Raw genomic sequence first — 23,354 nt, 5'->3', positions numbered from 1 at the left:
TGGATCTGAGGAATTCTGCTGCACACTGTGAGACAGGATCTTTCTCACAGAGCTGTGGGGGAAAGGTTCAAGTTTTAAAGCACTTTCACCATTCTAAAGAATCCTCTTAGCACAAGTTCAAATGCACATACATAGTGTGTCCCAGGGCCCACATAAAAGCTGGGGCAGGGAGCGGGGGAAATTTATTAGAGTTCTTGAGCAGCTTCCTAGGATGCATCTTCAGAACAAAACTACACATTTATTTCCATTGTGGAATACTGGAGATTTTTAGTTTACATCATCACATAATTTAGTTAAAGATCCCTGAGTTAAGGGCTTCTCCCATTGGTTGCAGCACTGCAATTCATGCAAGGTTTTACACACACACATACTGACCCTACAGATCTGTCTCAAAGTTGTCAGCCAAGAATCATTCCTGCAGAGCGCTCCTAATTTAAATGTTACAGAAAATAAATGGATTAAGTTAGTTGTTAAAAACTTAGTAGGCTGTAGTAATGAAGAACTGGCATCACTGTTTTTAAGTAAATATTGGTATGAAACTTCACACATTCTGTGATGAAATAACAAATGTAAGCAAGTTTGTGAAGCTCTCTAGGACTGTGCAGCCCCCTCTTCCTCACTAAGCAGGCTACCCAATAAGTGCCACTCAGTTTCAACTCTATTATAATTATTGGTTCATCTAGGTAAATTACAGTGTAAGCTGAAAATTGAGCATGTCCACTGAAACATAGGAAAATCAAAAGCAGGATGAAAATCAAAAGCAAGTAAAGAGGAGAAACTTTGAATCCCATTCACTTCCCTGAATTTGAGATGTGACTCCACTCTCTAGTTGAGACGAAATTTTTGCTATAATTTGCATAATAGTCTCTGTAGACATAATTGAGGGAGGAGACTGTTCTACTGAGGCCCTTTCCCATTAAGGTAATTAGTTTCTCATGTGAATGTCAACAATTTTTCCGTAAATTATGGAAATGAGTCAATAAATATGGCAACTGGTATTCAAAGGAGTGACCGTACAAGAGTCTTTCCTACCTACAGATACTGAACACATTTCTCCTTTAATGCACTGCCAAGAAAATAAAAATAAGTCTGCACAACAGGATCTACCGAACAAACAGAAGTCAGTTTACATTAAATGAAAACAGTTATTTTCCTACTTCTCCACTATTTCACTCACAGTTTCAAAGTGTTTCAATGATGCAAGATACATCTAGTTATACACAGCAAAAAGAGAGCTTCAGACCCTCAAAAGTAGCTGCAACAGAATTTGCAGACTAAGTTCACAACCAGAAGTTAAATCACATCCATATAGAGCACAAGAGAAAGTTTTGCAAAAGAAAGAATTCTCCTCAAACAAGATAACCTTTTTTTTTGTAAATATTCAGGAATTTTAGCTTTAGTGCAAGAATGATGAGGGAAATTTAGGTCTACGAGGTTTGCTTGACAGGAGTGACATAGAATACTGATTATACAACTTGTGCTACTGCCCAGAAAGGTCATAGTGGTGATGTTAGTTAGTAGAAAGAATAAAACCATTATTTTTTATAAGTTCCTAAATTTGCGGGTTTGCTAACACTGCCTTGGTTAATCATACCTAAGATGAAACCAGGCTGAATCACAGCTGTTGATGGCCTCCACTGATTAGTGACACCCCCAGAGATTATTTTGAGGGCAAATGAAGATAAATAGATTAAACATTGATGTCTGAAAGATCACAGATGTCCATGGCACCGAAAATACCAGAATGGACTCAGACAGTAGCATAAAGACATAACCCCTCTGTACGAGTGAAAAAAAAAAATCCAAGACAGCTCCCTCAAGTAAAAAAGTGGCAGTCCTTAATTACAGAAGACTTCAGTCAATCCAAAAAAATCTCCCCGTCCCCTTGCTTAAATAATTCATGAAAGGAACATGAGAAAAGCCATGGATGGTAACACCGTAGGTTCACCTGTGCAAGAGTGGTGTCTTCAACAGGAAAAATGGTGGCAATAATTAACCAATCAATATACAAATAAGGCAAAACCACAGTTGTATTTCTCCTGGCATACCACCCCATCTTGCAGTAGTCTGCAGCCAAAATTGAGGCAGTATCTCCTCTCTGAAACAGGAACTATCTCATCTCTTTACTCCTGGGTTTTCACCTTGTTCCTTGAATATGAGAGCAACAGAGTTTGTTGCAACTTTCAAAGGAGGAGAAGGCATTCCCCTGTCTCAGAAACTACTGAGCCTGGCCCTGGGAAAGAGGTGTCCTTAGGTGGAAGGGAGCAAGAGTGAGGGGGTCTGCAAGAGCAGGCTGCCTACATTGCATGCAGAAAGCACTGAGAGGGGCAGACAAAAGCCGCGCCACTGACATAACGGGGTCCCTCTTCACAGATACTGGAAGGAACTGCACAAAGTTCACAGCAGCTCCGAAACTCGTTGAACTGACTAAAACCAAACCAAAGAGAAAGCACCTTCCACACAAAAGGAGAAGGAATTAAGCTGTAAATTGATTTTGGTATTTTTTCTGACCCAGTCAGTTTGAACACCCTGCCTTTAAAAAATCTAGCTTAAAATTTCAACAAAATGCTACTTTATATTACTTTCTAAATCTTTTCAGACATATTAACATAGTTCAAAGCCCGCCTAAAATTTAAAGTCAAAATAGGAGCCAGGTACAATCCTTAAAGGAGCTTTACTTTCATCCTTTGTCATCTTTTCTCAGATGTTTTATCAATGCTTTACCAATAAAATAAAATAAAATAAAATAAAATAAAATCTCATGGGGCCAAATGAATGTACTGTAGGAGTCCTACAGTTTTAGTATCTGCTTTTTTTCTCAGTACTAATCTTTTATTAACATAGCTATTTCATAGAATTACACTAAATAAATTAATGAACAGGCACAAAAAAACTGAAGAGGAAAGGGTTCTGCATTTTAAAAGGCAGCTAAGTATGCAAATTTTATTTTTTAAATTAAAATGTCAGTACCTTCAAATTATATTAATGATTCCAAGTTCATAATGAAAAAATTGTATCAGGGCTTGGGACTGATAAAGAATTTTAAAATCTTTCTAATTCCCTCTACCAAATGCAATTTAAAGTTATTAGATTTCTAACACTTCAGCCTCTGTATAAACCATTATTCTGGTAGAAAATTAAACACTGAACTGCAATTTACTTTCATTTTTATGAGAAAACCATACTGAACAAATTTACCCAAGCCAACAGAGTATAAGATGTAGTGTATATTAGGAAATACATTTCCATGCTTTGGAAGACTAAAATCCATAGAGCCTCACAGCAGCACTACTTCAGTAATGATAAGTGACAGCTACCATCAAAATAGTGGAATTCAGGAAACAAAACTGAGGACCTGTAAATTAATGGAACCTGTAAACCTATTAGTAGTAGTTTACAGGTTCTATTAATTTTTAGTAGAAATTATGTGGTGTATGCTTTAGTAACATTTATTCATTAATCTGACAGGTTTGCCATGAATGCAGAACAGGGAGAAATTATACAGAACACATACAGCCCTTATTTACTTTCAAGGTTGTTATTCAGCTACTGGATAAGAGAAACCTACACTGCCAAGCACTCCATTTGTTTTCACTTATTTTACTGGCATGAAACAGGACAAAAACAAACTATCAATAGTTACTATGTTTCTTCTAGCATTGACTCCAACTCCTTTGCAATTTTGAAAAAATATCAAGAGCATACACATCAAGTGCTGTTTAGTCTTTCATGACTGTCTGGCTTTTCACAAAGTTTTAAAGATGTTGGGCTTAATTCAAGAAGTCCCATATGGTTCAGTGTCACTTATCTGAGACAGAAAAGTAAGGGGGTAAATTGGCAGTGTGAAGGCCTTTCTTATGTTCTCAGCCACCATGACTTCAAATGCCTTCAAATATTTTCAGCTTCTGCATTTTCCCAGACCTTATGAACGTAGCACTTTTGGTGTTATAATACATCAGTATACCTTTTAACTTCTTAACAGACAATAATCTTCATGGGCTGAAATAGTCCATTTCCATGGCAAATAGTCTGTCAGCAGCAGATATGGGAGGTCTTGCTCACAAACTGATCACCACTGTAGAGCTATAACTGGCTCTATATTTTGCACAGCAAAAATGTGTCAATGTAATATCTGTGTATATGATTATTGAGTTATTCATTATGAGCTATTCCTCTTCAAGACTGCTCCATCTTTCAGCCACTGAGATAGAAGTAAATAGTGTGTAAATTCAGATTGCGTGAAAAAAACATGTATCTGAAATTCCATAATCTTGAAGAGCTCAGCAGCCAATAAAAATGTTTTCATTTTTTATTGGTCAATGCACAGGTAGGTTTTATGACTGTCTTTCAGTTAAATGTGAGATTTGATTTGGTTCTGTTTTCAGGATGTGTGGAGCTTTTCCTCACAGAGATATACAACTAGCTGTATAAAAACATCCACATATACATTTATATATAGAAAGTATGCATACAGCTACTTTCATTTCACCCATATATAGTGTCCTCCAGTTTTTATTTTGGGAAATGAATTATTATGGTGATATAGTAATGGAGACTGTAAATTATACAAAGAGCTTTCTATACTTAAGAAATAATGCCAAACTGCTTCTTTGTTCTTCCATGGAGTGATTATTTTCTGATCTCTCTAATGCATCTTGGTCATTCACTCAAACAGTGCAAATGATGCCAAGGTCAAATTGACTCATTCTGTAATGTTTAGCCAGCTCATTAGTATTGGAAAGTCCAGAAAATGAAGTCATGAACACTCTCTCTTATTCCTCCTGGGGTAACTGGGACGTGACTGAACTTTAAAAACCTGTTCTTCTTTTCCCAGAGAAATTGCTGCTTAACCTGGTAGAATTGTGAGGATAGGGACATATGAAAAACAGCTTTCTGAAAAGATCCAGACTCATAAAGATATGACTGGTTTTTTCAGGGAGGTTGCTTGTTTTACTTAGAACAAAACTAGGAGACTTACCAAGATCTAGGTAGATGCCTGGAACAAATGAGTTCAGAAAAAACATAAGAATAACACATCCCAGCACTGTCAGACATTTGATGAGAAGAATTTTGTCTGTTATTCTGTGCTGGAGACAGACAGGAAAATAAAATTAATAATTGTATTAAACAAGAAGCTATGTATTATGCATAGAGTTCAGAAAAGCATGTGTGAAGCACAAACTGCTGTTCCTGTATTGTATATTCCTCTCCAGCATAAAAGACAGAACTACAAGAACAGTTTTTATAGGTGTGCATCTTATGCATACCTGTACAAAACCATGAGCATGTGGTCCAACAAGCTTTAAGAGATACAGGTATCTAGCAGTTGCTGCATACATTCAGCTGTATTCAGTCGCCCCCTCCACAACTTCACACCAGAGGGAGAAGTAGGGTTGAAATGCAGCTCCAACCACAGAGGGCATTCTGAGCACTCTGTGGTTTTGTGATCCGGGACAAAATTACCCTTTTTTTCTCAGGTGTGCTTTGAAAACCTATAAACTACCCTAGAGGCCAAATCTTTCACACCTCCTGTACAACTCTCATGGACATGCCAAGCCCTTCATCTCTATGGAGTCTGTACACCTCTGTGCCCAGTTCCTGCTTCCCTGTGCCAATGTCCTTGTGCCCTCAACCCTCAGACCCAGTGCTTTCCATCGTGTCTCTGCTTTCACTACCACCCCAGGGAATCAATTTCTCTCAGACCAACTTTGTCTCTTGTTTCACATAGTTTAAAGCTCTACTAAAACACAAGTCTCCATTCTTTAAAAAGTTTGTCTCTTATGCAATGCCTTGAAAGAGGTGTAAAGAAAATCTGTTGGTTTGCTCTGGTTTGGTGTGACACCTAGGACAGGGTTCTCCCAGTCAAGGGCATTCACCCCAAGGAGTCCAATCAAGGACTTGAGCTCTCAGACACAGGCCTGATTCATTAGTGATGGCAGTGAGGTAGAATGATTGTGACACTTAGATAATTCAATTTAGGAGACATTAATCCCACTACAGAGTGTACATCTTTTCAGTTCCAGCATAAAGACTTAGGCAGTACTAATGTGTGCACAGCTAAGAGAACAGGATTTATCAAGTGGTTTATCCTTACTTGAATAATAAAAGCAGTAATGTCACAAAGTGCATTAAATTAGAATCAGAATTGGATACATTAGGAAGACTGTACTCTATTATCATTCGTCATGGCTCCAAGCAACTTATTGACACCTCCTGAACCTTTCTGGCTATGGATTAAAAATCTAAGAAAACACTGCTGAATCATCAGTTGATTCTTTAAGTTATAGTTTTCTAAGAAACAAAAATACAAAACCTTACCATGTGGTTCAGTAACCTTGTCTGACCAAGAAGCCAACCACCTTGGCTGCTAACTTTTCTGCTATCAGGAGAGTTATTAAATTTCCATTAGATTTAAAGCACTATCTCTATATAAAGGCATAGCTTCATTTACATGAATACTGAAAAAACCTGCCATCTACTTACTCTTTTCTGGAGTTCCTGGATATTTGTTTCCCAGTTTTTATCTTCTTGTGAAATTTGTCTGAAAGAAAATGACACCTACTTTTTTCCAGAGTGAAATCAGAGCTCTGATTGTTGGAATTAATTCCTCTCATCATATATACATCACTTCTTTCCCCATGTGGAGTAACTGATACCACAAAGGAGTTATGTATGGTCTTCTTACATCCAGCAGCAAAATTCCCATGAGCATTCACTTAAGACTCCACTTTTGTAATGGGCTCCACTAATACACAAACCCTTCTGCTCATGAGGAAAGCCACAGTCTCCAGGGTAGAGACCTCAGTAAAGAATATGGCTATCTGCAATATGTAGTTCCCTTAATAGTTTCAGGAGCTGATGTGTATGGCCCGCTGTGATACAAAAAGGGTCGTGTGCTAACATCAGCAAGTCAGAACACATATGTTTCACATTTGCATTTTATAATGAAGTTCGTAAGATCCAAATAACACCACCATGTTATCAGCACAGTCAGCCCTCCAGCAAAAAGCCTTGGGCTTTGCAGTTCAGGAGCACTCTTGTTAATGCTAATGAAATTTTACATTGCTGTAAATGTGCTGAAATGGAGGAATCTTGATTTTCAAGATTAAATATACAATTTTTATTTGTACTTTAGAAGGGTCTTCTTTAGAGTATCGTAAAGTCTAATAATCTCTTAAAATCTTTTGAAAATGAGGCAATTTTAACAGCCTTATTTGTCTTGAATTATTAACACCATCACTCAATTCAAAATACACAATATCAGCAAAAATTATATAAACATATTCTTATTACTGGAATAGTTTAAGAAATCATATTTACGTTTTCTTGCTCAAATTCTTTAACAAGGTTATTAATTCAAATTAATTATTCCAGTTTCACTTTAGTCAATTAACATTCAAAATATTATACTTCTATTCTCAGTCATCAGATTCCATGGCATAACATCTGGTTTTGCCAGAATCTAAACTAAACAAGGTTATTATTCTTTTAGTCGTAGTTTATGTAAACTTCTTATATATAAAATATGTCTGCACTCTGGTTCACATTGAAATTTTGATTATGAAATAATTGTAAAACATGCAACTCACTAGTGAAATGTTTTTCAAACTCACCCATTCACTGAAGACAATTTGAATTTTTCAGTTAAAAAAAAAGAAACTATAGTGTCTTACTGTGCTGAAGCCACAACTGTAAGGAAAAGTGTAGTGTTATATTTGTGATCTTTTTAAACCAAAAATCTGCCTGAAATTCCTAGGCCTTTAATTTCGGGTCATATTGATAAATATATTTTCCAGGCTTTACACATCAGTTTTCTCCTAAAATACTTTGTGTTTTACTGAGTCTGATAGTGACTTTTCATATCTGCCCCAACATCCATCTGATCAAGACAGAGCTAGGAATGCAGGTCTTGTCCCAGTGAAGATACCTGAAAGGGGAGGTGGGAGACACTGGGCCTTGCTTACCTGTGAAACGTCCTCAGCTTCTTCCTCAGGAGCATCTCCAGAGTCAGCACCTTCTGCATCAAGAGGCATTTCACAGCAGTCTCCTCTCTGCTGGCTGGGTTAATGCGCTGAGCTGTCAGCCTCCAAACATAGATCTCATGTTTCAGCTCTGAAAAGAAGCAAAATTGCTTCAATGTGAGGTCCAATGTGTATGAAACCAGAGATAATTAAAATATGCATAATGTACTCTGGACTCAAAGCTGTTAAAATTATTGGGATGGTTTCCCAACAAATTTCCACTTAGGAAGCTGCTTTTGTCATTCCTTTTGCAGAGCTGAAGTGAAGGAAAAAGAAATAGGATTTTTTCAAAATTTTAAATAAATGAACCACAAAGTCCTTTTCCAAAGAAAAAGATGTATTGTCGTCAAATACTTGCAAAGGCCTTCAACAAGCTTTAGGGCTAAAATTGTAGCACATTCATTTTTCAACAGAAAATAAACTGTCAGTATACATTATTATACTGCTAACAGATACTTGTTCCCTGTGCAGTTAGGAATTACAGCAAATGTTCCTTCATGGTATTCAGAATAGACAGCATTTTTCCATTCACTCTATGTTCATACAAGCAATCTTATCTATTTAAGGCAAAAGTGAAATTTGGCACTGTCTTATAGAATAGTGTTTAATAGTATTTTAAAGGTTTCCTGAGAGGATTTAACTCTCAGGCACTGAAAATACGTGTAAACACAGTGACCATCACATTCATGCTGACCTGGATGATACCTGATCCTGTGGAAGTTCAGACAGACTGATTAACACTTTGAAATTAGACTCTAGAATCTTGTCAGAAATTTCAATCCTTTTTGATTATTTTTTCCCTCTAGTGTTGAGGCCTTGGAGAATGACCGAAAACCACATGTTCCTATTCAAGAAGGATGTTAAACTGGGCATGCCAAAAAAACCCTTTGAATTTTACAGGAAATCACTAAAGAAATAAAATCAGAATATTCATTCAGAAACTGTCTGTGCAACTGTTCCCCATTGAAGCAATGGGATGTTTCCTCACCCTACTTTTCTGTTCCACTCAAATTTCATGTCATTGAAGACAATATGTCAAGAATTCAAGGGCTTATATCTTAAGATCCCTGTTCAATCAGCAAATTGCTCTTGTTCTGAAAATGAATGTGGAACTCTTTATATCATGTAAACAAACTATAAGAATTATTTATTTTAAAAATTATTTTTCTACATAAGAAAAATTTAAGCACATTTTGATGTAGGCAGTGATGTTAACATTTTATGCTGCAACTCTCTAGAGGGTGATGATATCTGCTATCAGAGTACTAAACATGTTTAATTCCCCACTTTCCTTTGCAACTAAGTATTCATAATGATAACACAGAGTGAATCTTCTAAAGATTGACCACGAGAAGGAATTAGACTCGACAAAGCTCAAACATTTAAAAGCAAAAGTGTGTCCAGAGTCTGTATGGTTGACACAGAAGAAAGGGATTTGAACAGCAGTTGACATACATTTTGTATGGTTTGTGTCTATAGATATGCACACATCTGTCAAAGTGGTAATGCTTGCCTAAATTTTACAATGTAAGTCCAGAATATAAATTCACACTATCAAAAGCCCAGTGACCATTCTGGGTATGACAACTATAAACAACTATATAAACAACTAGTACTCAGCTAAAGCTTTTCTTCCAAGAAGGGGATTCATACCCGAACCAAAAATACTAAAAATATGCCAAATCTACCACTTTCCTTTGTAATATATTTGGTGGTGCTTGCCAGGAGCATAATCTGGCACAAAGTTACATTACAATGTGGATAGGTCTTGCTTCTCAAAGGATCCATATGACTTCTGGCCATCATTTATTTTTGTATCAACATTTGTGACACACAGATATAACAGCAGTAATTTTCCATTCACAGAGGAAAAAAAATCCTTTCTATACTGCATTCTTATGTGATTTTTTAGTTAATTGGACTGCAGATTTGAAGCTGTCATCAGTCCAAGGGAAAGAGTGTGGTTTTGGTTTTTTCTCTGGCAAACGCTCATGAAGGATGAGCATCCAGTTTGCTGTTCTACTTCCCTATAGTTTGTCTTTTCTGCAACAACTTTTCTGATGACATCTGTTCATCCTGCCATAGCATTTCTCTCCATCCTTTCCAAATGAAATTTCACCAAGGGTTTAGCTGATAGAGGGAAGTTGAATCATTCACCAACTAAATGAGATGCAAGTACTCCGCAGTTATTTTCATACAGAGAATCTCTATCTTTTCTCCTTCAGAAAGAGGCAGCTATCATCACTGTATCTGTGCCACAAACAAATCCACAGAATGGAAAGCAGCATGACTTGTGTTGCAAATTCCTGTTCCACATCTGAAATGCCCTGAGGCTCATCTCCAGGTTGAGCAAAGTTGGGCCAGTGCTTTGTGATCTACATTAAAAAAATATGCGTGTCTTCACATGGCTTTGATCATGCCTTTATGTACAGCAAGTGCATGCCTGATTTTTCAGTCATTAATTTTCTAAACATCCCAAGGATGTGAACATCTGACCTTCTGTGGAGTTTACTTCAGAGCAAACTGTACTTGGAAAATCAGAACAGTTGATACATATTTTACACCACAACTCCTGTTGCAGTAGTGATTTGTGAAGAGGTTTTCTAGGTCATCCCACAGAATGTTTCTAGTATTTCTCTTTCATGCACACTCTTATTGCTAATAGCCCATCACAGCATCAGGTGATATATATTTATTAACAGTAGGGCTTTTTTTAAAGGAAAAATAATGTAGAACCTTGAAGTCAGCAACAACAATTAACACGGCCAAAGTCCTTCGGGCCTTACTATACTCCTCCCATTTCATACTTGCAAAACCATTGAGGCAGCAACCCCCAGAGAACATCTGATATTTTATGACATGCTGTGTTACACATGGACAAGGGCATAATGTGACTGCAGAGTCTTATCAATCACTTTGAAATTATGGCCAAGAGAGCACAAGGGCAGCATTTGGCTGCCACTGAATAGAATCACAGGATAGTTTCACATTCTCTTTCTCTGTGTCCATAAGCTCCTGTCCCCTCCTCAGATGAGATCTAAGGGTTATGTTTCACCACAGTGAGCTCTCTCCACTCACTTGTCCAACCCAATCCGCAGGGTTTTTGCAGGGTTAGTTCTATGTGGATGAGCCTTCTATCCAATGTAACCGCTGTCAGGTCTATTGCTATTAACTGACATGGTGAGTCTGTAGCACAGCTGTTTCTCATTAAAGCAGCTAAATTAACATTCGACTGCAACCATAGTACCAGTAGCCAAAGTGATAGAAACAAAGCTAAGTTTATTATGCAGTGATCTGGAGCACAAGAAGACAAAAGAGATGCAACTCAGTCAGAGAATTTAGCTCATTATGATACTAAAATCTTTTTGAATGTCATACATCCACATACAGCCCATGAGGCACAACAGCAATATAACTAGCATTATTATTTCCAACAAGAAAATAGAAAAAAACTCCATTTCCAACAAGAAAATATTAATTTTTATCTTAGCTATAGGATCAAGTAAAGGATCCTCAAACATGTAAACCCTACGCTGCTAATCTTTTCTGATTTTGTCATTGATCATATTTGCTATGGAGACCACAAGTATTACATCCTGGACCCACTGAGTTTAACAAAATTTCAGCTGCTGACCAGGATTGTGGCAGTTTAGAAAAATTTTCTGCATTTTAGAAAATATTCTTTATTTGAAAACTGCCTATTATTTCTGCAATCTGGTATTTAAGAGTCAGATTGATTTTCACTTGAGTAATCACACATTCCCTCCCACCCAGCTGCCAATACCAAAGAAGACATCCTCAAAAACTGTGTAATTAATTCCCAGTCTCAGAATCTGAAAAGGCCAGTTTTGTTAATTGAAGATACTCAGAAGAGCATGACCAACTTTGATGAGATGACATGAATTATCATTAAATGACAATTTTTAACTTGCACATGCACCAACTACATAAATTATCTTTTTGCAAGCAGCACAAGTTTGCACTGTTGGGCTGCATCTAACAACATTCAAAGTACGTTCGTCTGAATATTTGTTTGGTTTTCTCCTCCATATGCTACTGTAGCTTAACTATTTTCAGTAAAGTCATTCTTTTTCTTAGCCAAATTCTCAGAATAAGAATATTTCTGTTTAAATATTAACAGTAAAGTGAATTAAGTATCATGAATTCTAGCTTAACTAGTAATAGTAATATCTATAACCTTTAATAATTATTAAATCCTGATATTATGTAACCAATCCTCTAAGCATTATTAGATGGTGTCATCTCCATTTTATAAGAGCAGAAACTAAACCCAAAAGGTGAAATCCATGAGTAGAAAAAATTCACCTTGAGGGATACTCCAGATCAAACACTCACACCCTTCTCCCAGAGGCAGCACCCCCCAACAGGACACAACCATGAGGATCTAAATCTAGAAAAACAAACAAGCAAAAACAAACAAACAAACAAAAACCCCCAACATATTCTTATCGTTATTCCTTTGAATAGTCCAGTTGATCAATAGTGGATAAAGGTAATCATAGGTATAAATATTGCAGAGTCTTCAAAACTACAACGAAACTTGTTTTGCCTTATTCAGCTAAATACATGCAACGGAACACAAGAAATGTGCCAATGCTGCATAAAGCAGTACAGAGAATTTATATAAGCTTTTCAACTCAGTTTGACACCTGAGGCCCCTTTTGGTCATAGAGGCACCTAATGCCAGCTCTGTTACCCAGCATGGGATTGCATCCATCGCAGAGGAATTACAGGACATCCTCATCCCTGCAGCAGAGCAGCTGGAGCTTGGGCAGAAAACCACAAAGCTCAGAGGGTGTCACACACCTAAATTTACCCACCATGAGTCATCTTCCCAGCAAGCTGGAGCAGGCTGCAGCAAGCCCAGGAAAGAATCTACAACATTACAAGCCTAACCCTAGTTTTATAAGGGAATAGTCAATTTGGTATGTGTATGATGGTCACATTGGACTCAAAAGGTATAATCCACAGGTATTAAGGAGGGTTAGATTTCTCATAACGTTTCAGGATGGTTGAGAAAGATACACATTACTCTTCAGTTGGTTTGTTCCTAAGTAACAGATGGGATATCTCTCTCTCAGGTGACATGGGCTCTGTTCTCTTTTCTGGGTAAGTCAGACTTTAGAGCCACAAACTTATTATAGTGCTTGTGGGTTTACCCCTCAGTTTCCTCTACTGCAATTCCCCATTGTTTAAAAGCAGGAAGCTGAATGTATTTAGGTTCTCTGTGTGAAGGAAGTCAAAATTCAAGTATTTTGAGCATGTGTTTATCTAAAATTCTACTTTAGTTTGTTTCAGAAAATTTTTCTCAGGTGTGAAATCTAGAAAAATAATTCCAGTATACTATCAAATAATTTTCATTCAGACTGCCAGACTTGCCAATGAAAACCAATTTTGCTGCTGTCTTCCATTAAACTACAAGTCTTGCTTAAAAAAAACCCACTTTTAAATTCACTACACTCTGCTCAAAAGCAAATAGATACATTCCAAGCACAAAACACTGTGCACAAAATATAACTACTGATGAAGTCCTTTCAATACCAGAAAAAGTGCCGCAAGCCACCACTTAGAGATGGTATTCCCAAGGATAAGGAAAAAAGAACCATGAGAAGATACACCCTCAAGAGGACAATTGTCTTTTGGAATATTTCAAAGGATAATGCCTCTTCTAATGCTTTTAATAGGACAAAATGAAGAGCAAAATAATGAAGCATACTTCAGACTCACCATAACATTTATCAATGGTTTAGAAGTAAAAATGATGACTAATACATTGAACACACTTTGATAAATGAAAATGGCAGAACAATTAAAAATCTGTCAACTTTACACTTGTATTTGAAACACCATCACAGTGAAAGCTTTCTGCAGCAAATAAACACAGGTAAAATGTTACATAGAACTAAATAGTTCTTTTAAGCTCTGTCTTAAAAGGAAGATCTGATGAACTTCAGAGCCATCAAAGTAAAGTGAAAAACTTTGTCATAGCTTCACTGAAACAACACTGTTAAAGAAAAGTCCGTGTCTTGCCAACCACTGTATACCTGTGCAATCCTTTCACAACTGAGGTCCATATACAAAAACAGAGGGGCTCAAATTCTGGAAAAGAAACAGGAACTAGCATTACCTAAGTTTTTACCTCCCATCAGTGATTTTTCTGTACTCATTCCTTCCATGACAAATGTGTATAATAAATTGTCAAGTGCTGCTCTATTGATTCAGAATGACACTATATTATACCTTCTTTCTGCATAAGACAGGTAAAGTAATATTACAGCTGCCTTCTTGTGATGGCTACATTATCAATGCACTAAGCAAGTAATATGAGATTGTCATATTCTCCTTGTTTTGCAATGTCAGAATACTATTTTTATCATCTGAAGACAAGAAGAGGCAGTTCAATGTTTTTTCTCTTTCCAAGGGGAACACTCTATCAACTCTAAAGCAGTTCAAAGGATATATACAGGAATTAAAGCATAAAATTACCTAAAATATTTTAAAATATAAAAATCTTTAATCTGTGGCAATTAAATAACTACAGCTCTCATCAGGAGAGCTATTGCAGGTGCAAATAATAAAAGACAGCTTTTGATTTGCATTTTTAAACATAAAGTCATGGCCCTGGTGGATCCTGATATATTATCTAAAAAGGAGCAAACGCAGTGTCTGAAGGGACATCAAGACTACCTAGTTTGTTTGAGACTGAAAGTCTTACAGTTTTTACAAATAAAAGACAAAATATGTACCCAAAAGGTATTGTCTTAGATTCCAAGAGCATTCATATGAAAGCTGCACCTTTTTGTTCAGCATGCTAACATCCACAGTAGGAGAGTTAAAATGTTAACTATTCACTATTCAGTGTTAATGTATACAACTGGATTGCAGAGAAGAGAGAAAAAGAGAACACACAAAACCCCCACATTTTACTGTCCACATTGTTCTTCATGATTTGAAAACATTCCCCATGAATTCTGATGAAATCATCATCTTGCATGAGGACAGTAGAGTGCAGTAGAGTGCAGCCCCTATTGCAGAACTTTCCCCCAGATTTAGTTTAGAGTTGAATTCTTGAAAACTTCTTGAAATATGCCTTTCTTTAGACATTACTGCCTTCATAATCTGCTTGCTACTTTCCTCTCTTGAACCAACTTCCAAGTGAGGGCAGGCCACTACTTCCAACATAACATGAAATACCAATAATGCTTTACTGGCTGTTAGTAAAGTACCTACATAGGTACAGACACACCTCAGGACAGAGATTTGTCAATTTACTTAATTCAGCTATGTCACTGATGTACCTCTCACTGATTCCAGCAAGAAATGGTTCCTAAAGTTACAAATATGTTACTAGCTGAAATAGGCCTAAGGACTGTTCTTTGACCCCAAGCAGCACACATACTGATGTTACATTACCCCTTATCCTGGGTGCCCTCTGTCCCTCAGTGTCCCTGCAGTGTCCTTGTGGCCCTAGACATTATTATTATTTTATGTAGGCTTATTGCATTTCAAAGTGTCTGATGCAGTACTGGAGTTTTCTTGCAGGTCATCACAGTAGTTTTTCCCCTCCTCCTCTCCCTTTTCTTTCTCCTTGAGAACATCTGTAGAGCTACACGTGGAAGAAAAAAACAGATTTGCTCTCTCATCTGGTTACCACATTTCCCATTGTGGGAAACAGCACTGTGTTTTTCATACATTAAGCACTTTACATATGACTATGATTAATTAGAAAATTCCTTCTGTTGTCAGCTTTACATGCTGACTCTCCTACTACCACCAGTATTTTCCCAGCTGCTGCAGACAGTGAGTTACACCAGAGGGAATAACGTGCTTACCCCTCTCCTGCTATTACCACTCCTGCTTAAAGTGTGGATCTCTCAGCCAGTGAAAAAATTGGAAAAAAGGGCCAAGCAACAAAGGAGAAATGGGGAGCTGGTGCCAAAGAAGTTGTGCTAGGAAAAAGCTCTTCCTCTCTGGCAAAAAATGGCAATAATAATACTTGTCACCAGACCATGTACCACCCACTCTCCTGGGGATAGCAACCTTGCCAGACCCTGAGGTCCACATCTCCACAGCTTAATAGCTGAGACTTAACAGTGTATTGTTATGCTTCCCAGGGACTAAATAATGTATTTTTAACCCTTAAAGGAAGAAAGAACTTTGGTTTCAGGTTTTCAGAGGGGGAGTTGAAACAGTAAATTTAATTCCTCTTACACTCAGATATTATTTCCTTTACATATTCTTTTGTGAAAATGTAGATACATACATACTTTTTAAGCCTTCTCAGCTTACTCTTCTAGCCCTGGCATCTTTTGCTGTGTCACACAGAACAAGGAGCAGGTTTAACAGCTGAAAGACATGCTCAAAAAAAGTCCTCAAAAATCCCTTCATTCTTAAAAAAACATTAGATTTTCTCTCTCATGGATGAGTTCTTCAGAGTCTTTTTTCTTTTGTTAGCTGCCCTGCTTAAAGCCAATGCAGGTAGATAGTGGTTTCTGGGGAAAGAACAGGTATTTTTATTGCTGCAGAGGTGCTGCAGCTCAGTCTGAAAGCCAACAGATTAAAGGCACTGTTAACATAGATAAAAATGTATCTTCATAATAAGAGCATTTTCTGGTTTTAAAATTCATGCTAATCCATTTTAAAAATCTGTGTACTCTAAATCAGCAGAAAAAAAAGCTTAAAGCATGTAGTGAAGAGAGACAAAAAATCTGGGGAGAATAATATACCAATTAAATCTCACATAACTTGTTTAATTGCTAATTGAGGGCAAGGTGAGGAAAGACTGGTATTTAGTTGATTAAAACAGCTGCTTCAAACAAGCCATTTGAAATTATCATGGAACCATTGTAACCTGAGATTAAAGGACCCCTGGAAGCACCTTGGAGGCCATTCTGCAAATCCAAACCATGACAGCTATCTCCTAATGGAGCTGTGTTGGTCTCTTTCTTTCTCTTCCCCTGTCACATGAATTTTCAATAGAAAGAGTGGCTCTTCAGCAGTTGCTCTAATTGAACAGCTCCTGATTAGGTTTGCAGCAATGGACAAGCAGCAGATTACAAGAACACATGGTATACTGATTAGGAGACTGCTATATCTGAACAGACTAAGGTGCAAGTAACAAAGATGACCAAGAAATTAACTGAGGGAAATAAGCTAGCCAGTGTTTCACTAATACAGTGTTTCACTGGAAAAAATACTATGTCAGTGAATAAACTGTACTATTCAAATTAATTTTTAAAATTTTCGTACATACTTTATTTCTTAAAAATCCAAAATATATGCTTTAAAAGTTAATAGCCAAAAGAAAAAAAGTAGCAATTCTATGTTGTAAAATATACATTTATAAAATAATGCTCCTATGTCAGGATCAATATTGCTTACAGTGATGGCTTTTTGAAAAACCTTACTTTGTAGGGTCACAGGGAAAGAATTTAGGCATGTTAAGGTCTGAGTTAATTTCTTTATTTCTCTTGCTCTCTGGAGAAGACCTCTAAGGGTGCAGAAAGCCTCGGCTGTTTTAAGATGAAAATGGCAACCTCATACCAAAAAGACATTTAGGAGAAAGGAAAACTCTTCTTAAGTGTCTTAGAAACAGTTAACTAGTGTAATATCTAGCACACCTCAAAAATATTTTTTATCTAAATTCTGGGAAATATTTTGGCCTTTAGAGATACAAACAGGTAAGCTGAGTGCACCTTGTGCTGAATAGACACTGAAGTCAAAACCAAAAGTCTTCAGAAGACCTTCCTAAGCAGGGAAATCTCTTCTCTGACCTTTCTATCAAATGGGATTGGAGACACATGGAATAATCTGCTGAGGAGAGGACTGACACTTCTGCCTTTTAATAAAACTCTAATCCTAAAGCAAATTTTCCCTGGAACAAGGCAAGGAATTACAAGTACTACCCCTTTTGCCTAAATGAGGTACCTACCAGGAAGGTCTCTGCCACAGTTAGTCATCTTGGACTCTCCTTATAAGAGAAAATTAATTTTTGAGGGCTGCAATATATCTGTTCTAGCACAGACAGCTCCATTATTCCTTAAAAGCACTTATCTTTCTCCACAGGTTACAGATGAAGCCAAGATATATCAACCGTATCAAAAGTTGTCCTCCCCATGATAAACAGATGCCACACACACAGGTTCAGAGATATGGTACAGCACATTAAAACCAGTGGAAGCCTGGATCTTAATTCTTCTGCAGCCAAAAGTGGAACAAGCCAGTCCCAGAGAAGAAACAGTTATACTCAACTGCCTTTGTACAAAGCTTGCTAGAAATTATACTTAGTGAAATACTTGTTACCTCGTAAAGAAATGTGAACATTTGGGGGTTAATATTAAATTTCGTCACTGAAAGAGAGGCCCTAGAACAATGATAAAAACTTCAAAATGACAGAAGAGAAAAACATAAAAGCATGAAGACAAAAAAGGGACTGACACAGTCGACAGCCATTAAAACAGCTTTAACAAGACTTCTAGAGACTATTGAGGCGCCATAAAAAGACATAGATTTAGTTCTACTGAATTGTAGAAATTATGCACCAGGGAAATTTAGGGTAGGAAGAGCGACAGAGGCAAGCTGGAAAGGACTTGAAAAGTTCCACTTTGATGAAATGTCTTTCACTGACTGCAGACCAGTAAAAGATTGCTGAAAAATTCAATGGAAGAAAACCAGCAGTGAGAGGAGGCATCAGTGCACTATGTTTTTCATAAGGAAAACCTGGAATATTTCTAAATCTAGGTTGTGAACTAAGCACCTTGAGCAGATGTTGCAACCCAGAATGTCCTCGTACTCATGCCTATGGCTGTAATAAATGATGCAAAATATTCCTGCAAATTTTGTAAGATATTTAATAATTCCTGTCAAAACCTCAATCTTAGAACCAGAAAAACATCCACCTCTAAAAATCAGAAAATATCACAACTAAAAATAAAATCTGAATTATTAGTTAAAAAATTAATGTTCAGAGAGTGAAGGAGGGTGGGCACTTCCATCTGAAGACAGCATTGTAGTAATGACTACTCGGTTTCTATTTAGCACATATTCAGTATAACAATTATAACTTTTTTTTCTTGCTCACACTTACCAACAATTTCACTTGGCTCTTTATTGTACAATTTTTTGTTCCAGTAAAGAAGTCTGAGAAAAGGAAAGGAGACCAGAACAACAAGGCAGATACCCAAAAACATATGTCCTGTGAAGGCTGCAAAATCCAATCCCTGAAAACAAAAACAAAAACCTAAATTAAAAATCACTTCTTTTTCTATATTAGCTACAGGGAAAACAGCTTTATGTACATTAACAATCAATAATAAATATAAAGCAAGATAGTAAGTTCCAAGTACAGTATCTGCTGTATTTCGTGTGTTTCAAGGAGACAAGTCACATTACAATTTAATTCAAGGAACTAAAACATTGCATTACAAGTTACTCTGAAACACACCTAGTGTTCCTGAAATGTATAGTAAAAAAAAAACCCAAACTGAATCATTAACTTTTACTTCTCACTTAAATCACTGTAAATTCATTTCAAATCAGTTTAAGTCTCAGAAATAGTCAAATTTCAATGATGAGCTTTTGTTTTAACCTGGTGACAACTCAAATGTTTACAATAATTCTATCTGAACCATTCCTCTACAATAAAAGAATTATACGTCAATATTATGTTTATTCTTCTTTCTGGTTAACAAATGAACATATTTCTTTATATTTTGCACAATGAAACCCTTTAATGAAGGGGTTCTCAAAAAGGTTAAGCAGAACATATTAAAAGGCTGCTGTTCTCAAGCAATAAGAATGAATAGTGACAACTTGCCCTAAAACTTTGAAGCTGGCCATGCTGTGAGTAGGACATTGGGCTAGATGACCTCTAGGGTCCCTTTAAATTGACTTATTCCATTGTTCCATATTGCACACATTGTAGTGGATCAGGGTTAGCCTTTGGGCTCGGCTTTTCCGAAGCAGCCATGACTCACCTCTCCAAAAGAAGTTATCCATGAAACCCCAAGGAGTATTACATCCAAGTACTCTGGTAGTAAGGAACTGTATTATATTCAAAAAACAGAGGTTGTCTGAACTGGTGATCACAGAAGAGCAGATCTGTGACACTTGGAATAAAGCATGACTCAAGCCCTGGACAGCCCAGGTTGTCCCAATTGAATTTTCAGAGCACCCACTGAGACTCTAGAAAGTTAGTTGGTCTCCCTGTAACACACCTCTGTGTCTCTATTGTCCCCTGCTTTTTAACTATGTGTTTCCTATAGATCCTTCTGTAATTCCAATGCATATCAAAAACAGCTTCCCTTGCAACAACAGCTGATACTACCTCCAGTGTGTTAAGACTATTGGGAACTTATTGCTTTAAATGTGTTCTTCTATATTGTCAAATACTAAAAGGATTTATGTGGAAATTTCCTAGTTGAAATGTCTCTGGTTCAAAAAAAGGAAGAAGAAGTTTCTCTATTGCACCACAGGGCATAATAAAAAGGCACATGAGACAAGAAACTGATGACAGTCATAAAGAACTTGCATAGCCAGATAAAGAGCGGTGTTCTTTGGCAAAAAAAAATCCATAGCTTGCAGACAGTCAGATAAATCTCAAACCATAATTATGCAGACCTAGGATTAGAATTTGATCCTATTAAAATACAGGTTTAAGCTTTGTGAGGTAAAGTCATCCCTACTTGCTATTTAATAGTAGATTCCTTGACTTTTCTGCTCTCCAGATACTGAAAGGTGAAACTATATCTGTTCATTCACTGGCCTTTTGCTGTAACTCAGCTACAGCCATTGTTTTTATGAAAGCAGAAGGAAGACTCTTCAGGAATTGGAAAGAGATTATTTTAAGAATTGGACAGAAAAAAGTGACACCACAAAGAAAAATTATGTACCTTCATTCAGCTTGCCTACACAATAGGTCAGCCACTCGGGTGTCGACATCTCTGTAAGAAAGACTTTACAAATCAGTTTTTATAAAGATTGGTCTCTGGGCATCAAGTTAAGATTCAAAGCTACAGGAGACCTTTCTATAAGGGATGAAAACAGTATTCATAACTCTAGGAAATTTACAAATAACAAGGAATAAAAAAAGAAATCTTGCAAAGGCTCAGTGTTTGTAAGACCTGCCTCCAAAGTACATAAAGTCTGTATCTCCCATGTTTATTTCCTTAATTAGAACCATTGACAATAAATTGAAAATAAATCTAATTTATATATGGGTTGCCTCTAAGATTATAGGCAAAAAGAAAGATCATAAAATTTTGGCCAAAAAAATAAGAACCTTAAAACCTTGAAAGGTAAACTGGTTTTAGTTCAGAAATTTCTCAGCTATGACAATGTGCCATTAAACAGGTCAGGAAGTATGCAAAATCATTATTCAGTTTTGTGCAGTCTCTAAAATGGCACAAAGAGAGGTAGGAAGCCAAAATTAATTAGGCTGTAAAAACACTGAAGCTAAACCAGCCAAAATAAAAATGCCTAAACCTGACTGGAAAAAAGAATTATCTTCTGAAAGAAAAATGACTGTGAAACAGGTGGTTGAAGAGCAACAAAATAGTTAGGAGTGGACAGAATATACTCAATACAGAATTACCAGAACAAGGAAAATTACTTTTGCACTCAGACCAGTCTTACAAAAAAAGCAGTGGAGATGAAGCTTTTTTAGGCTGGCAGCAATCACATCATGCCCACATCATGAAGAAGGATGCCAACTACCAGGCCAACTATGATGGCAGAAATTCTCTGTAGGAATACTCAGAAATAAAGATAAATGCTAAAGTAATAAGTAAAATAAAGTAAAAAAGATAAATAGGAACGCAAAGAATTCTTGGTAACTCTCAAGTTTAAATATGTGATGTCTTCATCACACATTAAAGGATCTTGAATTTAAGGAAGTAGCTTATTGCAAATAAACACAGATACAAAAATTCATTTGCCTTTACATTTTTATTATCACACCAATTTCAGAGGAAAAAATCTGTTGGGTTCCTGAAATGCCACAATGCAGAAGCTTCTCAAAAAATACAGCACAAGAAATATGTCACTTGAAACCCACAAAATTAATTTCTCGATGAAGAAAATCACCTCAGCCTAGAAGGCAAACTAAAATGCTGAGGGTAAGGAGGTCTCACGTCTGACTCATAGTTGAATGGAATTGAAATGAGATAGAGATCAAAATACCCTTAAAAAAAATCAGAATTAACACAGCTTCATGACTTAAGAGCTGACATAGATAAGCCTTGAAAGTGATTTGCAGACACCATCACAAGAAGAAAAAAAAATGTCTGCTAGATTTTTTGGCATCCTATCCAAGAGCTTACCCAAACTTTTCAAATGGAGTAGCTGGGCTGAGATTCAGGATTTTGTTAAAGTTCATAATATCAGCACATTGATCTTTCATATCTCTGAGATCCCTGATGAAAAAGAAAACATGCTGCTCTGCTCCTACTGCAGAACAGCTTTCCAATTCAGCTGAAACAAGTTGTTTCCTAACATGGAGTGTGCCTATTTCAGGAAAGAGCTTGCATGACAGTATTGTCGGCGATAACGCAAGACTGGAGTCAGTTCTCTTCCCATCCCTTGCTCCTGGCTTTCCTCCCTATTACCTCCTTGCATTGGTCCACAAGAGACAGTGAGTGAAAATGAATCCTGATGATCGCTAGCCTTGGACAGCTGATGCCCTGTAGCCATGAGGAGGCTGAGGGCTACCAAGTGCACTACTTTTCATGGTCGATATCAGAAAGGCTCACAGTGAAATACAGACAGCTGCCCTCCCTGATGCTTTGGGCTGCATGCTTAGCACCAGCCTCTCTGCAGCACAGGGAATATGTTTTCACAGAAAAAGAAGGCCAATTTCACACCAGGCATTGTCAGGTAGCTAGTAGCCAGCTGACAGCCTCTTGGAGAACTTCAAGAGACTAAAGTGTTTTCACTGTACCACACAGATACCAACAATGTAGCAGAGGATACCAAGGTGGTGGCACCGTTGGTTCATCAGTTGTCCCTGTTCCCTTTCCCACACCCCAGAAAGGACATGCAGCATCTCCACAGAGCCTACATTCATACCCTTTGTGGCTGTGGGTAGCACATTTTATACCTCCCAAGTCTTCTGCGCTGCTGGGGCCAGGACTCAGCATTGTAAAAAACATTAAAGTGCTACACGTCTGCTGCGTACAACAAAAAGTCATTTTCACAAAGATTTTCTTTTCCTGCACAATAGACTGGAGTAGAATTGACATGCACAATAGGCAAGAAATACTTTTCTTCCAGGACATTTCAATCTATGAGATAAATACAAAACATGCTTCAAATGTC

General features: G+C 37.1%; 1 protein-coding gene across 1 annotated transcript in view; it reads right to left on the bottom strand.

The window, feature by feature from the left end:
- OCA2 (OCA2 melanosomal transmembrane protein) overlaps window positions 1–23,354 on the bottom strand; it is a gene marked incomplete at both ends in the record, with an annotated part of 166,150 nt that overhangs the window by 76,308 nt on the left and 66,488 nt on the right. Inside the window, 4 exons of the mRNA XM_082277630.1 lie at window positions 4,979–5,087; window positions 6,484–6,541; window positions 7,965–8,112; window positions 19,129–19,261. Coding sequence (XP_082133756.1) covers window positions 4,979–5,087; window positions 6,484–6,541; window positions 7,965–8,112; window positions 19,129–19,261 — 448 coding nt within the window. The remainder of the gene's footprint in view (window positions 1–4,978; window positions 5,088–6,483; window positions 6,542–7,964; window positions 8,113–19,128; window positions 19,262–23,354) is intronic.

Source organism: Coloeus monedula (genome assembly GCF_965178545.1).
Source record: "Coloeus monedula genome assembly, chromosome: 3".
In the NCBI taxonomy this organism is placed as follows: domain Eukaryota; kingdom Metazoa; phylum Chordata; class Aves; order Passeriformes; family Corvidae; genus Coloeus; species Coloeus monedula.
This window is presented reverse-complemented; position numbering and strand designations above follow the sequence as displayed.